This window comes from Zonotrichia albicollis, chromosome 1 (assembly GCF_047830755.1).
Source record: "Zonotrichia albicollis isolate bZonAlb1 chromosome 1, bZonAlb1.hap1, whole genome shotgun sequence".
Taxonomy (NCBI): Eukaryota; Metazoa; Chordata; class Aves; order Passeriformes; family Passerellidae; genus Zonotrichia; species Zonotrichia albicollis.
In genome coordinates this window covers 146,326,888-146,344,658 of record NC_133819.1, presented here as the reverse complement: position 1 = coordinate 146,344,658, position 17,771 = coordinate 146,326,888, and the positions used below count along the sequence as shown (strand labels likewise).

The window sequence follows — 17,771 nt, the reverse complement described above, 5'->3', positions numbered from 1 at the left end:
CCTTTATGCCAAGACTTCTGTCCTGCTTGGAGCAATTATTTCAAGTACCCAGAAATAACCTGTAGTTAAGAGACACTTGGCTACCTAGTAAATGAGAAAAAAGAAATGAATCCTTCTACTCTTCAAATACGTTTTTCTTGTCCTGAGCCCCATTTCACTTTTCTTAAGCTCATCCTCAGGAAGACTCTCTCTGCCTTCAGTTTCAAACCTGACTCTATACCATCTTCCCCAGCTCCCTTTCATATTTGTGTTTTGGTTTACAATTGTATTGTTGTCTGTATTTACAAACAAGTATCTTTGTGATTTCACCCATGTTGTCTTTCAAGCTTGGAAGGCACTGCCTATAATTATCCACACAATTACTCATTATTCATGTTTGAATACCCTCCTGCAACTACTCATTATATTCACAAACCAACCAGCCAACATTCAGGAGCTCAGTCTGCCCTGAACACTGGTCATCCCCATTCATTCACTGATTTTAGGATACCCTCACTTGTTTCAACTCTCTTCAGGCCAAGCATTGGGTTTTTTTCTTTATTTGTACGACACATAACATTCTGAGCCATGGTGCTGCATGCATACAAGCCTCTCCTTTTATTCATCTCATGGATTTAAATGGTAGACAAAATTGTGACAAATTTTCTTTGTGCATCTGTGCTATCCTCAATTTAGTGATGCTCCTTTGGGTGCTACTGTTGTACAAATACTTATATTTTAGTAGGCTTGGGAAGGCAGCAGATGTGAACAAGTGGGATTGTTTCTGTCTCATTCCTTCTCAGTAACAGTGTCATCTCACTCCTGAATATGAATCTTCATTGATATCTGGGTAAAAACCAGAAGATATCCTGGATTTATTAAAATCATCTCTCATTTGCCACTGGTACAAATTTGTTTGGAGAATGATTGGAAGTGAATAAATCTGAAATTCACTTTTTTGGCTGGAAATAGAATATAAAGACAATAATCAAAGACTGAGTGCCCAGAGCATGTTTGAAGCTGTTTGGTACCACTTCCTTCTTGTATGTGTATATAGGATCAAAAAGCAGGGGGAAACAAAAAAAAAAGAAAGAAAACAAAAATATTTTTTTCACATTTCAAACCTCTTTAGTTATCAGCAAATTGCTCCTGTGAGCATTTTCAAAAAATAGTAGTACTGATTGCAAGATTTTGGTGGGAAAACTCAGCCAGAAGAATAAAATGGTAATGGTACCATCAAACCTGAATTTCTCATCTGCTGACCTGTTCACTGTGGTGTTCCAGTGGCACAGATGAAGCTACAGCTGATTTTCTGTCAGCATTAGGACACTGTTCCGTGCATCCCTAAGTGAGCTCAGTGTCTCAGGTCCAGTGCATTGATCTGTAAATAGATCCCAAGGCTTTCCAGGGGGTTCTGTGCCTGATACTGATGTGTGGCAGCTGCAGATATCTGATTAATTGGCAGGAGAAGGCATTTTCAGGCAGCTCTGAAACTCGCCTAGGGAAATTTGCAGCACAGCCAGATGGGATTAAGAAGCAGGTGATGGGGCCACTTTTGTTGGCAGGCTTTGTCCTTTTTGCCTTGCAGATATCTTTGTGCTGATTGCTTCAGTGCCAGTGGTTGCTGTTGGGAACCAGGGCAATGTTCTGGCAACATCTCTCAGAAGCCTCCGCTTCCTTCAGATCCTCCGGATGCTGCGCATGGACCGGCGCGGCGGCACCTGGAAACTTTTGGGATCAGCCATTTGTGCACACAGCAAAGTGAGTGAGGAGCTTGCAGGGCTCAGATGGGACTTTGGGAGGAAAATTAAAAGGAGAGGGGGTGCACAAGTACAGCAGTGCCTTGGGGTTATGTTTAGCAGTTCAAAATACAGTTTTGTTCTTTCAGCTTTATTCCCTTTTCCATTCTCTGAACCATTTTGCCCTTTGTTTTTTACCTGTCTGTGCTCAATAGTGATGCTAGGAAATGAGACCATGTTCATTCCCATATGTTACAAGAATTTTGCCTTTACTGTGAATGGAAAGCAGGGACATCCCTTTTGTAGTGAAGGATGCTGAAATTCTTGACAAAAAAAGCCTGGGACGTTGCAACATGTTTGTAATGGTGTCTCAGACTTGTCTGATCAACAGATGGAGTAGGTCTCTGAAGGGATGGAAAGAGGCTGAGTAGCCTGAGAAATGTGCACAGAAATGTGGTTTCCAAGGGAGCTACTGGTAAAATTTCTCTTTGGAAGCTTAGGTCAGACAATACAGAGATGGACACAGTGGGAACCCAGACAGGCAAAAATTCCTGAAGTCATCTTAGCTTGGCATAACTTGATGCTGTAGTCAGACACACCATCTTGCACCAGACAGGTATTTGTGTTCTTGCATTTTCACAAAACATTATTACAAGTCAAAAACTATCTGCTTAAAATCTCTGTTTAAAATATCTGCTATCTCATCCTCTAGATGAGATTTCTCATCTGCACAAGATGTGGAAAAATGACATGTACTCCACTACATACTGCGTTTTCTTACCCATGAACGACATTCCTGACATCTAAGGGGGTTTTGAAAGCTAAAATGCCAACTGGCATAGCATATTTAGACTTTGCTTCTGTGCACAGACTAATGGGATTGCCCACCATGCTTCATTTCTTATGAACTTCTGCTTCTTCCTCATATAAACTTGCTACAAGACAGGTGGCAGATAAACACTTATGTCAAAAATGTTTCTCAGGAAACAGATAGTGGAAGAAATCTGTATAACAAAAACATTGTTTATAAATTGTTAAAGGCTTCATGATGTGGGATTTTGTTCAAGTATTCCTTGTTTGGTTTTCCGCCATGCACTTTTAGACCTCCGCTGGCTGAGGGACATTAGAGAGTGTTGTGAGAACTTTGATTTACTGGAGACCATGATGAAACAGTTTTGCTAGCAATTTCCTGTTGTGCCTGCACACCAGAAATTAGCTAAGAAAGTTTTTCACTTATTTCATGATTCAATTATAAAGTTATCAGCTACAACTTTTTTCTATATTTTTTGTCTCAATACAGTGAATTGAATTGGATGAATGACTAATATGAATGATAAAAATGAATTGGAATATTGATTTTTTTTTTTTTTTTTGACCTCTGAAGATCTTAAAAAATGTTTCTCCTTTGTTTCATATATTCTGGCATTCTGGGATTTTAACTTGGGTGGCTGCATGCCCTACCTCTGTGGGGCACTCCACTTTAATCATTCTCTCTAAAACAGAAAGTTTGGGGTTTGTTTGCATACTGAATATTCTCAAGGTCTTTTCTTATTGCATAAATTCATTATGAAAACATCATTCATGATGGGATCAGCATTGATATGGCTGAAGAGATGGAAATGCATCCTGCAGCCTTGGCTCTCTGGAGGTAGGGAGAGGGCAGAGTTGTTGGTTTGTTTGCCAAGACTGACCAGGCCCAGGGGCAGAAGGAAAGGAAAGAGGCAAGGTCAGCCCTGCATCCCCCTGTGCCATGGATGCAGCTCAGCCCTTAGCCCAGCTTAACGCAGAGCCACAGCTGCAGATTCCTCCAGGCTGCTCCTAACTAAGGAAGGTTCTGTGTAAGGGCCAATTCTTGTAAATCTCTGCATTATTTCCCACTAAGTGTTGAGCTGGGCTGGTCGTGGATGTGACCACAGCCAGCAGTGACAGCTCTGCTGTTACCCTCTGTGCTTCTCTCTCCTCCTGATGTTTACTCTGCCACTGTGGATATTAAGGCTCTTTTCAGCCCCTCTCTGTTCATCTGTTTCTTTTGCAGGAGCTCATCACTGCTTGGTACATTGGGTTCCTGACACTCATCTTATCCTCATTTCTTGTTTATCTGGTTGAAAAAGATGTTCCTGAAAAAGATGCTAATGGGGTGGAGATGAAAGAGGAGTTTGAAACCTATGCAGATGCACTGTGGTGGGGGCTGGTAAGTGACTCCAAAATTACCTTATACACTTCTTAAAAACTTTATATCCAAGAAGAGATAAAATTTTAGGGATTACAGTGCAAGTGCGGCTACGTTGGGTGAAAGGCACATTACACAGGAACATTACCAAAGTAGGGGTGCCTCTACAACCAATTGACAGGACCTACAACCCTGTTGATTTTCAGGTTGATTTTCAGAAAAAGGCCCTTAGGTGCTCCTTCAGAAATCAATCTGTGTTTCTGATGTCTGGGAAATCTCTTTTAGAGGAGCATCTCTCTAGGTGTAACTGCACTATGGGAGACTGAGTTCTCATGCCAGCAGTGTCCTGCAGTGAGAGCTGTGTTCCTCAGAAAATGGCAGAGCCAGAACTGCCCAGTGGGTGGGTCTGTTGGGCTGTCAAAGAGCCCCAAACATCTGGGCAGTTGAGGAAGACATGCATGGGAGGTTTGGTTCTAATGGAGCCAGTGGAAAAATATTTCTGGAAAGGTTAACATAACAATTCTCATGTCTTATGTGCATTCCGCAAAGATCAGGGAGTGCCATTGGTGGTATGATGCTGAACAAGAGGGACTTTTGATACATCTGTTTTTGTCTCTTCTGATTAAGAAAGGAGTATTGGTTTGCACCACTCATTCAATCAGATATTCCTGCCAATCCAGAATTCATATTGCTTTGTTATTGATAAGTTAAGGAAGTCTATGTCATGCTGTGACTTAAATTCAGCAGTATATTTTTTATTCAATGTACTTTACTCATAAATATAAAATATTCCCCTTCCCCCATTATTAGTCAAAAGATACCAAATGTTGCCTAAAACAACTGGATGTTTCCATGTCCTTTTATATCCAGGACATTTAGATGGAGTCTCAGTGGTGAGAAAATGTACACAGTTGGAAATTAACAATTGCGCCAGAATGAAGAATGTTTTCACAAAGACATTTTTGTTTTAAAAACACCAAGACTTCAGGCAGAGCTAGTTCTGACTAGGTTGTTAAGAGTCTGCGAGCTGTTAACTGGGAAATCCCATTCCTAACTTTGTACTGATGGTGGGCAGGAGATTTATATGGAGTTCACTTGCAGCAAATGCATCTGAAAGAGGCAGCTGCTTTGAGACCAAAGCCATTCTCCATGCAGTGCCTTGGGATTATGATGCCACCAAAAAATTGGTTGACCCATCCTCAAAATCCTATTTCACCAAGCTGTGCATGAGCACCCTCAGGGCTCAGTGAGTTTTACACAGATTTCATGGTGGCATTTACACAGAGCTGTTTGCTCTGTTTTTCTCACATTAAACCCTGGTTCTTGTGCCCACAGATCACCCTTGCTACAATCGGCTACGGCGACAAAACCCCTAAAACATGGGAGGGACGGCTGATTGCAGCCACCTTCTCTCTCATTGGAGTGTCCTTCTTTGCTCTTCCTGCAGTAAGTACCTTCCCCTCCTCTGTTAGACACAGCCCAGCGCTGTGCACTTGCAAAAAGAAGGTAAAGTTAATAAAATCACCAATGGAACCAAATCCCTTTTGAAGAAGTACTTCAGATTGTTGAGTGGGTCTGTATCAGTAAATGGAACTTGTTTCTTCCCAACTTTGCACAGAGCCTATTGGGAATAATATGTCACCCCAATACTCCTCAAATCACTATGTGGGCATTGTCTGACAGTGCTAGTTAGCACAGGACAAAATTAAACCAGCAAATGAAGAATCTGGGAAACCACAAGGCAGTTCATGAGACTGTACACTGACACGTGGTAATTTACTGGTATTTACTAGCATAACCTCCACAAAACATATTTTCAAAGGATTTGGGGTCCACCATTGTAATAATTAGAATTTGATCCATTTTATCTAGCCCTTTATTTCCTTAGTCTGCAATGTCCTCAGATACAAATGAAACAAAATCTGACTGAGCTGGGCTGAATAGCAAAAGAAACTGCTCCAGTCCCAGATTTTAGGATATTTTTCCTCTAGATCCAGACTTGGAAAGAATTTCACAAAGGATGACAAGTCCTGCACTCTCAGATCCAAAGCATAGTCTAGCTCAGCCCTTGTATCATGCAAGCAGAGTTTCAGTGGAAATGGAAAGTAACACAACAGCTGGACAGCACCAGCTTGGAAAAGCAGTAGACATTCAAGAAGCCTCTTGAGGACCTTTATGATTTGGTGTGGCCTGTGGTCCTTGAGAGGATCATGGCAACCTCCTGTCCCATGAGTGGAGCAGCAGAAAGGCATGGGAACTGCACAGACACCCCATGTAGCCATCTCCATCTTCACCCCCAGACCTGCAGCCTCTCATCATTAATCCCTTTTGTTCTGAGTAAGAAATGTCTAAAATCTTGCATCACTCTATGCTTCCAGGGCATTCTGGGGTCAGGGCTGGCACTGAAGGTCCAGGAGCAACATCGTCAAAAACATTTTGAGAAAAGAAGAAAACCAGCAGCTGAGCTCATTCAGGTTTGCAGCCCTTTCCTCTTCCTTGAAAAAGTGCTGTGCATGAAGACTGCTGCATCATGTTAGCAAGGGCCTCCACTCCTCCTTCCCTGCCCAAATTCTCACTTCCCATTGCAGAAGGTGAGAATTTTTGTTTGTCAGTATTTCACACTGAGCTGGATAATCCTTTGCAATTTTGAGGAATCTCTCAACTCCCAGAATATCTTTCAGAAGAACGGTGTCTTGCAAAGAAAGGATCTCATCTGCTAGCTTCTGTAAACCAACTGACTTCTGCAGCACTACCACAAAATCACAGGAAACAAGCTGTTGAAAACACATTCTTTACAGATAAAAATACATATTTTTTTCAGTTCCCTTGAGAAAATGCTTTTCTGTGCAAACAGTTATGTTGTTATTGATGTGAAAACAGCAATAGAAGTAACACAATAGACAGTGACAATTTCAATCAAGGCAAATAACATAAATAGTATATGTGGGGTTTAAAAACTAAAGTGCACCCTGTATCCTTTGTTATGTCACTGGATGATCCAGAAATTCAATGAGAAGAGAGCCCTTACCTTACTTGGACATCGGTTATGGCCTTTTTTATGAATTCAGGATATTAAGCTTAAAATCATTTGTCTGAATGCTGACAAATTTGAAATTATTTATTCTTACTAGGTATGGAGCACATCCTGATAGTTAAGTAAATGACAGCATTTTCACAGAGGGACAGAGAAAGTTTCTGTGCTAACAAATGGAAGCATTGGTGCTCAGGATTGAACCAGTCCTCAGGAGAAATAGGCTGAATGGCATTAAAATCCACGGCTGTTCTCATTAAAAACATGCTTTAGCAAACAGAGGGGCTGCAGGCATGAATTGTGAATAGAATTTGATGGAACTTAATTTTAAATTAAAGCATCTCCACTGATCAGAAAACCAGCTAGTGGTTTTTAAGTTGGGGAAATTTTTTTGGAGAATTTTAATTTGAACTGTGCTGAAGTAGAAAATTGCTCAGCAAAATTTCTTCTGATACATTAGGAGGCAAACTGTCTTAAGTACTTCCAGAATTACTCTACAAGTCCAGCAGTGCTTGAAGCTCTTTTAGACATACCAGATAGGACAATGAAACCATTTTATTCTAATGTAATGTCATGTTCTGATAATGGTTTCCTCCATGTTCTGTCTCCTTTAACAGCCCTCCAAGATCAAAATTCAGTGTCAAAAGCTTTTCCGTATAGTGGCACTCATTTGGTATGGCTGATTAGTAATTAATTTCCAGATAATGGCTCAGGTGCATTGTTATGTTCTTTGACAGTGTCTGGCTGCAGTCAGATGGGAAATAACTTCACCTAACACTAATTATTTCCTCTCCCTTGTAATTTAGGCTGCCTGGAGATACTATGCTACTAACCCCAACAGGATTGATTTAGTTGCTACCTGGAGGTTTTATGAATCAATTGTATCATTTCCATTTTTCAGGTAAGTGCATTGTCCACCTCTCCATCATCATTTTCTGTGAAATATCAGTCAGTATAGGAAACACAGACTTTATATATCTATATCAGTGAGGCTTTTGTAGGCAACAGATGTTTTCCAGAAAACTCCTCTGAAGAAGAGGAATCTTTTCTGAGGTAGTGGTTTAATTTCAGTCACCACTTCTGAGTTAGTGAAAGTATTCCATACATAAAGACATTCAGACAAAATGGATGTTTATCTTTTTATGGCTGTTAGATTGATCCTCGCTTTCATTGCCTATCCAACCGGCATCTTTATCACATTTAGGTCTTAACATTTCTCATAAACATTTTAAAAGATTTTTTGAAAAACATTTAAAATTTTTTTTTAAAAAAACCTGTATGGCTCTATGAAAAACCACAACTTTTAGCTACAGATTATCAGCTGATAACAATGGGCATTACATATCCAAGTTAGTGCCTTAAATGTTCCTCCTGGTCTTGCTGTTGTGCCTCATTCTGAAAAAAAAGTGCCCTTAAACTACGGTTCAGCTGAGGGGTCTCCATGCATAGTTGTTCTCACTGCCCTGATACTGAATCTCCAGCTGTTGCTCAAGACTGACTTGAAATGCTTCAGACTCCTGGGGCAAATTACAAATACTCACCCTTTCTTTGTTTTAGGCACAATACATTTTTAGAATCATGGGCTTCCAAAAGGAAACCTCTACCAAAAAAACCCAAAAAACCAAATAAACCCTAGCACCAAAAGTGTTTAACTAAGACTCAGAACATTTCTTTCCTTTTCTTTATCTCTTTCACTCTCTGTCTATTCTCACATTTTCCATTACAGAGTAATTTCTTCAGGATTTCTTGACTGCAGGGTTTTTCAGAGAATAATTCTCAGATTCATATGGAGTCTGGACTCATTACTGTGCCTTCAAGCTTCCTCATTTTGTGTAGGTTCTTCTGTGATCCAGATGCAATCTGAAATTTAATAGGTGTTTTGCCAATAAGATCCTGGGAGAGAGGGCAGGGGAGATCACTTCTCACTGAAGACTGGATTGCCAGTCTAGGCAGCACAGACTAGTTTCAGAAATCTATATCACTTCTTTTTTTGCTTTATATCTAATTGAAAATGTAGCTTTTATTCTGCTTTTTCTCTCGATTATGGTCACAGAACAAAAGAGGAATAAGGTATTAGCAGTAGATTAGCAATTTCTGTTTTAAAAATATGATGAATTTATGATGTGATTTTTCTCTCATTGCTTTCTTGTAATGCATCCTCTCTTCTATAAAAGGAAAGAGCAATTGGATGGTACTGCCAGGTATGTAGCTGTCATTATTATACATATATGTTTTAATACAGCTGTTGGAGGATGCAAGCTAAATAGTTCTATGTGGATTCATGAGCTGTTAACTAAATCATGCTACTAACACCACAGGTAATCATTAAAAATTATTAACAAGTCCATTTCCTAACTGCTTGCTTTTTTCCCTAGTTTAACAACACAGCTAAAATGCTAATTGTACAAAGGCAATGTTGCTTGCTGATTGTCTGTAAACAGCTTTATTGTTTGTTATGACTAATCATGGTCTAGATTTCTCCTAATCCATGCTGCAGAGCCAGGGTTTAGCATCCAGGCTGTTCTGGGGGGAATTTAAGACTCTGGTTGCTGTTGTTGCTCCACAGTCTAGCACAGAGCAGTGTTGTGGTGTGATCCAGTGGCATTTCACCATGTGCAAAGATTTGTTGACAATAAATACAGAGATGAGTGTCTAAGATGGAACAGCAGGGTAGTCAGTCTCTCTGGCAGTACTGTAAAAGTGGATTAGGTTTGAGGGCCTGGTGTCACCCATGCTGAATAAAACAGGAAAGCTTCCAGGCTCCCCATCACACCAGGGTATTCACAAGCAAAGAGAATGAAGGAATCCTCAACCCCAGCACTGGCCAGTCACTGAAGAGCAGCAGAGCAGCCACAGTCAGCCAACCTGCAAAGTCTCAAATGGAAATGATACCTTTATAACCTTCTTCAGATAAGTAGAAGAGTCAAATTCACATACCATAATTGTAACTCAATGTTAAACCTCTATCAATGAGTCACCCACATGAAACTCAATAGCAATTAAAGGATAAATAGCTTCACAGTGCTGAAGCTACTTCAGTTTGCTTCACCATTTAGAGCACTGAGAAAAGGAATAAAATTGTAGCTACATTTGAAAAATGTGAGCCAGATGTTAGGTCTGGAGTTCTAGTCCCTGACTTGATGAAAAGTTATGTTTTTATTTTTGTTTTTAAATATTCCATGTAACAGATGAGAACTTCAATATAGGAAGTTGACAAAAAAAAATTACACTTGCTGTTCTTCTAGGAACTTTTGGGATTCAAGCTTCATTTAGCAGAGAAGAAAAACCTATCTCAAGTTTTCTTACAATACAGGGAAGTTCTCTAGTGACAGATTATTGGGAAAGGATGTCTTCCTCCTCTTACCACCAAAATCATGAGCTCACTTGCACCTCCTCAAAGATGACTGGGTGGGAGGTACCCAGTTTGTGAACCCCCATGGACCTCAAGTACTTTACACCATGGCACTCCCCAGGCTGAGCAGTCATGAGCAAGCTCAGTTGCATTAATGCAGATGTTTGGAGATTTTACCCATCTCCAGTCTTGGTAACAGCTGAATTTTGGTCTTTAATATGTAGGGACAACTTAGGAGCTGAAATCCTTTTGAGTATGTAATTCCATAACTTGAGTCAAAATGTTCTGGCTGAGATGCAGCAGCAGATTAAAATTAGGTAAGAGAATGCCTGTTGCAGTTCACTGTTGATCACAGCCCCACTAGAGAAGCTGCTGCACCTGCAGCAGTTCTGAGTTACTGAAGCTTTCAGGCAGTAGAAATCATTTGATGTCAACACACTGAATTAAAAATGGAAAAGTATGACTCACAGCTCAAAATCTTTAAAGCTATAATCCCAAGGCCCCTCATTCTAGCTGGATATAATTTGGTTTTATTTTATTATATATAAAATAACCCTCAGCAAAATCATCAGCACACCTGCATGGGAGCCTTCCTGCTAGCAGAAATGTGTTTATGGAATGAGGCTTTCAATTAAAGGGATTGGAAACCCTCCAGGTAAACAGACATATGATGGCACTTGTGGGAACATCCACTGACTTCAGTAGAAATGTGATTGAGCCATAAAATCTGGTTGTTTTGACAGTACCACATCCCATCTCTTATAAAACTCTTATTTACAAACAAGATAATTTTAAAAAAAATCTTCTTCCTTCTGCAGGGATTTGGTATAGAAACTATTCCTCGTATTCCACTGAAGTTTGTGCTTTGACTGTATTGAAATAAATGAGCACTAAGGGAATGTGGTCCTAATGGGGAGAACAGCCAATAAGTGTCCTCAGTCTCCAGGTTCTTCCATCAGTTTAGTACTTAAAGAGAAAGTAAATAAGTAGTAATGCTGCTGTAGTAATCAATTGCATCATCTGATCCACGGTTGACAAAGGACAGAAGAGAATTGGTCCAAAATTTTCACAGAAGCTTTTAATAAACTGAAAATGAGGCCTGGCTGTGCCAAAATTTGAGGACCAGAAGCACTTTAAGTGGCAGAGTTTTTAGTGAATAGAGTGAAAGCTCTTTAGGAACTCCACAGTCCTAGAGTTGAACTCCAAGACACATCCTTCTAGGATCTCACCTGGATCAGGAGAGAAGCACGAGCTGGCATGATGACCAAGTCACAGATAGATACAGGAGCCTGTTCTTAGACCATTTGTGAAGAACATAGGGGTCACAAATGAGTGGAAAATCCATTTCAGAAGTTGGATCCCAAGGCAAGGCTGCAGGGAAGGGCTTTTTACAGTGGAAAATGAAGTAAATTTTGTCAGCAATCTAAGGCTTTACTGAAGCTCCGTTTAAAATAAAGGTGTGAAGATGTGAGATATGATGAAGAGGACATTGGACTGGAGCTTGACTCTGTCCTGTAAACAGTGAAGGGAAGTGGTAGCTGTGGTGCTGTTCTTAAGAACTGCATATTCGCTATGTGTAGTTCCCCAGCCCAGGAGGAGCTGAGCTGTGCTCTCTGTGGCTCACTGATGAGGAGTTTACTGACCTTATGCCAGAGGTGCCACCAGCTTTTTTTTCCTTAATCAATGCCTAAACCTCACAGCCCCATGAAATCTCAGACAGCAACTGCTTTTCTCCCTGTATTACAAAGCTTTTTCATCTGCTCAGCTCTCCAGAAGGGAGATTTATGAGGAAGAGATACTAATGCTCATTTCTGCAGGTATGCAGCGAATTGTTCAACAAACATTTGGGAGCCTGACTTACATTTAGGATGGGCATTTGCTTGCCAGACATATTTTTATTCTGAGCAACTTTTTATGTCTGTCTTTCAGGAATTAATATTGGGGCCTGATTTTTCAGTGCACTTATTAGCAGCTGTTCCACTGACTTTGACCAGAGTTTAAACTTGCATGTACAGGCACTTTAGTGAAGAATTTTGAACTTTCTTCTAGGGTCTTACTCCTGATCCTCATTGTCTAGCTTTAGAACTTGATATCAGGAGACCATATTCATTCCTAGATCTATTATGTGATTGCAGAAAAGTAATTTATCCCTGTTTCCCTATCTCTATAAGATAAGTAATATTTCTGTGCCTTTGGAAAGTTGATTTGATTTTTTTTAAATGTCATAATGAGTACCTGTCCTTCCTATTACATGAGTATGAAAGAATTCATGAAATATGGTACATTTTTGTATTGCCAATGCTGACAACAAAATGAAAATAAAACCGTACTTTGCAAGGTGTAAAATTTTGTTGTAAGCTATTAATCCTAATACATCTGCCCAAAACAGGATGAAAAGGCCACTCTGATCTGCACACTGCATTAACTACAAATGAAAGGCTCCCATTCTTTTTCACAGAGCTTTTCATGAGTAATCATTAATGTCTCATCTTAATAACTTTTCTTCACTTTACAGTAATGTCATGATTAGTAGGGAGTCATTCTTTGGATCAAGCCTCACAAGAAAACTTAGGTATATATGTTTAAGTAACAGTTGAACATTATTCTTTTCATATTTCTTGCATGCCATTCTCTGCCTGCACTTTCTGTTTTAACTACAGTAATTCACCTAACCACCATCAAAAGTAAGGGACAATAAGACTGAAAAGTTATTAAGCATAAAAAGAAAGTTGCATGACCTTACAAATAGTTAATTGTTCTACTGTTCAGAAAACATGGGATATTATCCTAGCTCTCCCAAGAATCTGCTTAGAAACAGGTGCTTTTCTCTGTTTCTATTGAATGGAAATTAAACTAGCTTAGTCTGCAAAGAATTTTGAAATTTACTGTGAGAAAAATATACTGTAAGAGCTAAACACTGTTCCTTATGGGGTCCCAACCGTGCCAACACAATTCATGCAAGTTACTTTGAATTTGAGTTCAGTGGAACAACATCTTTGCATGTGTATTTGCAGGTTCTGGTTCAGCAAATGGAAAACAAGTGGATGCTTTTGGCCATCTGAATAATGTTAGTGACATGCTTAAATATCTTGCTGAACTGTGACCTAAGACCTGGGGCAAGAACTTTACCTTCCTGCAAAGAGACATAGACATAGCTTGTGGCACTTCAGGAATACAGAAGACACATCATTAGAAATAATATTTTCACTGAATTACAAAGTATTTCACTCTATCCCACACCTTGCTGTCATTCAACTTTATCTGGTTGTTCTCATTCCAACTTCATTCCACGAACATGAAACCATCAACCTGCAACTCAGCTTTTCTAGCTGGAGCTCTTCAGCTTTTGGAGAGCAGCAAGTAAAGCACTCCATTTTTTCATTTGATGATTGGCCCATGCACAATAGTGAAGAGACTTTGATTTAGCAGTTTGATTTGCTTTCTAGTGCTTGATACCTGATATGTTCACTTTGAAGCAAAAATTGGGTCAGCATCCATTTCTACCTACAATGGCTGCATCCGTTGGTGAAAAATATCCATCCTGGTTTCACAATGAATTGGATTTGGATTATTCTTCCCATAGATTTATGTGGCATTATTTATTTTCATCCATCTCAAATCACTTTAGAAAGTGTGGGTGAGAGAAGGGGTAAGCAAAGGCCTTTAGTGTATGTAAAAGCTCTTTCTTTTTCTGAAGGGCATCAAAGTTGAGCTGAAGTTTTGATTTGTGCTCAAGTTTGTGGGCAGATAGTCTGGATGGTAGTACAGTCTGGATTTTGAGTCATACCCACCCTTAAATACTGGTGAGGATGTACACCACCAAGGAGTGTGGAAATTTGTTGACTTAGAAGGGATGTTTCCATGTTTCCTCCTCACATGTTAGAAACTTGCAAATTTAGGCCTCAAGATTCAGGGTGCAAAGTGAAGTCTTTAGTTTTCAGGAAGCTGTAGTCAGCTATTTTGGGACAGAACATTTTTGTGAGATCCTCTCTGAAGGAAACAATGCTACTCAGTAAAAGGGAAAGTTGATTGGCTAAAGATTAGAACTACCTCAGAAGTGTGGAATGTTCTTTGTTTAATCTTAAGAAATCTCATGGACTGTCTGAGATCAGTTGAACAGATTTACTGCAGAATTCATGTCTGTCATAACATTAGTTTGGTGTTAATTTCTATTAGGAAGTGTTCAAAGCAGAATATGGGATACTTCTGGAAACCTCACTCAGAATGTTTGATTTTCCAAAGCTAAGTTCACCCATTTCAGTTCATCTGATAAGGTACAAAAATGCTGGAGTAAACATGACTTCCTTCTGCTTCCAGTTATCTGAGACTAATTACATCTAGTGATTTTAAACTGTAAAAAATACAGAAAAATCTCCTGATTATCATTTGTCCTTGTTAGGTGAAAGTGGTAAATCCATGGCAGAGGGCTGTTTGGTTCACTCTTAGAATTAATTTGCTGTTTTTCTCCTCACACACCTACCATTTGTTTATGAAACCCCAATACTAGGAAAAAGATAGAGAGAGTATCTGGCTTGCATGATGGGATGTAAATGCATTATTTATTTGCATGACTGTTTCTGGAAAATATGTCTAGTTCAGTGGTTCCCACTCCTTGTTCTGAGCAAGGGTGCTGCAGAAGCCAGCCATCTCTTGTACATCAAGCCACAAAAATAATCTCTCAGGTGGTCCAGAATAATTCCCACTGCTCTTGGGGAACAAAAATTTAAGAGCTGAATTTTTTCTTTAGGTAGAAAGAAACTGTACTGCTCTCACTTTCCTCCCTTTCTGGTGGTCTGTATCTACCACAAAGTTAAGGAATTCTCACCCTGGGTCCCATTTCAAAGACACAGGGTCTGGAACCCATGAGAGAGAGGATCTAATAGCATGCAAGACAAAAAATGGTGATTTTGTCAGAGAAACTACCCTGGATTTTTGTCAGCATGCTTGGTATGGATTTGTATCTCCCCAGTTTATGGAACTGTGCTGGAAGTTGAGAATGATATTTTATTGAACGTAAGGAAGCCAAATGAAGTGGGAACACTGTTCCCAGGGGAGGAAGAGTAGGTAACATCAGAAGGGGGAGTCTGAAAGAGGAGCAGCAGTGCATGAGCCCGTGGGTGGGAACCACTGTCCTAGCCCCTCTCATGCAGGATGCTGCGGTCGGCGCATGCTTCATGCCCGGGACTGAGCCATGCGCATGCTGCTTTGATGAGGAGATCGTGTCATGACAACAAACATTCCTTCAGTACTTTTAAAAAGATCAATGAAAACTACAACCCCAGCAGACCCAGATTTCATTCCTTGGAAATGAGAATAAATCCTGATGACAGTTATCTGGAAAGAAGCTTGGGTTTTGTTTGGGGTTCTTTTTATACACATGGTGGAATGTTTTGATGTGAAGCTGATGAATTATTGTCTGATGATTTTACTGCTCTGGCTGCCAGATAAGAACACAATTGTCTATATTTGTTGCATTTACATACTGTTATAAATCTGAATGTTACTTCAAGGGTTAACCTTCAGGATTCCATTAATGAGGAAGGCTTCAGCTCAGGTAACTTTAACTTAGACTAGAGACCTGCTTTTTGGATGACTTCTCATCTAGATCTTTCTGTAGTCAATAACAAGAGCCATGTCCCCCAAGTATAAAGTCATCCCAAACTGAACCACACTTTCCCCACTCACTGGTTAGAGTTGCTGACTTCCCACTGATTACAGAAATGGGTCTAAAGAGTAGTCTTAGACAGGAAGTTTAACTTCTTTAACAGCTTAAAAAAGATCAGATGAGTTCTAGCTCGTAAACCTAAGATGCTCAAGCAACAGTCTTTGGAGAATAGTTTCTTCCTAAACTGACTCTTATCAGCAGGGATAGCTGAAAAACTCTGAAAAGAAAACCTGAAAATGTTTTCAGTTTGTACTATCTACCTTAAGTCCCACCACACTGAAAAAACACCAAAAAACCCCACCCCACAAATGAGCATGCCAACATATGCAGAGGAAAACATCACTGCAAATAAGTAGGGTTTTGTGCTGAATGCAGAGGAACTTTTTGTTCTGATTTTATCTATGAGGAGGATATAAAATCTTGTTCAGTCCCAGTCTTGCACAGCTCTATGACAAATTTCTGCATATCTTGCTTACATTGCTGTCCTATACTTTAAAATGTCACTAGATTAATATTTGGATACTTCGCATCATCTACTGACCCTTTTCCTTGTGGTCTGATCCCTACAGGTCCTCATCTCACTTTATGCCTGCATTTTTTCTGGTATGCAAGGCAGTTATCACAGGACTTTTAGGGGGCAAACTTTGGGCAGCTGGTTATGTATTTTGAAGAACTAAGCAAGTTTCTGGACAGGGATTTAATGACCACATGTAATGACAACTGTATTATTTTAATGTAGTAGTAAACAGCATTTTATAAACAACAGCAGTCTTTTGCCTCACCTATTTTTCTGCTTCTTTGCCTTTCAGGTTCTGTTCCTGAAAGACGTTTTTCTCTTGAGAGTTTCTCCGTAGTGTTACTAACTCAGATCTTGTGACATTTAGTACATTGCTCAAAGCCAGTGTGTATTGTGTGACCACTTGACTCTTCCTTTCATTTGAGATTCATCTATCAATCATCTATTGTCAGTGACCTGCAATCCCCCCACCTGGAGAATGGTGATCTCCACAACAAGCCTGTTGCACAATTTTTTCAGACCCAGAAACAAACTTTGTCATTTTATTATCACAGAACAGATCTCCTCATCCTAAAACTGCTTTGGTTTCTCCTTTATTGTATCTTATTCCACAGTCTCCTTCAGTCTGCACAGATCAACATCAGGATGTCCATGCCTCATTGCTCTTTTTTCTTTATAATAAAGAAATTCTCACTCTCACAAGCTTGTTCTCTCTAAAAACTTCAGGCCCATCAATTTATATTGCCTGGCTGACTCTGTTATCACTTAACTAGATTTTTGGTGCATTTCTTTGGATTAAAATTCTTTTCAGTGATGTGCCATGATTCTATACTCTTCTTGACCATACTTCTCAAAACTAATTCCTCCTTCAGACTTTGATTTATTAATGAGACATGAGAATTTATTTTCCCTACTTTACCTGCCCAAAAATCCCATGTGCAGATCATTCAGTTGACTTTTACATCCTCACCTTTTTATTTCATGCCCTTTTCAAACTTGCTCATTAGTTTTCTTCTCCTGTATATATTTGCCCTATGTATGGCAGCTGACTGCTTTTTAAAGCTATTTTATATTTTAAATTGCATTAAAATATTTTAAAGCCATTTTAAATGTTAAATAGTTTTCAATTTTTAAAGAGTTCTTAAGCTCAAATGTGAGATTTTTCAAAATGTATTTTGTGAAAAATGTCAACAAGCAACATATTTTTCTACAATTTTTGCACCATACATTTGTCTGTGCTTTGTGCATCTTTCCCCCATGCCATGAATTCTTCAGGAAATGAAATTAGGACAAAGTCTCAGTAATACAGATATTATTC

At 39.5% G+C, this 17,771-nt stretch overlaps 1 protein-coding gene across 2 annotated transcripts in view; it reads left to right on the top strand.

Annotated features, from left to right (window-relative positions):
* Positions 1–17,771, top strand: part of KCNQ3 (potassium voltage-gated channel subfamily Q member 3) — a 195,902-nt gene that overhangs the window by 161,551 nt on the left and 16,580 nt on the right. Inside the window, exons 4-10 of one of the 2 annotated variants that reach the window (XM_074557150.1) lie at positions 1,568–1,740; positions 3,754–3,909; positions 5,224–5,334; positions 6,267–6,362; positions 7,726–7,820; positions 9,094–9,120; positions 12,787–12,843. In XM_074557150.1, the coding sequence (XP_074413251.1) occupies positions 1,568–1,740; positions 3,754–3,909; positions 5,224–5,334; positions 6,267–6,362; positions 7,726–7,820; positions 9,094–9,120; positions 12,787–12,843 (715 nt within the window). The remainder of the gene's footprint in view (positions 1–1,567; positions 1,741–3,753; positions 3,910–5,223; positions 5,335–6,266; positions 6,363–7,725; positions 7,821–9,093; positions 9,121–12,786; positions 12,844–17,771) is intronic. The other variant, XM_074557157.1, reaches the window with a different exon arrangement.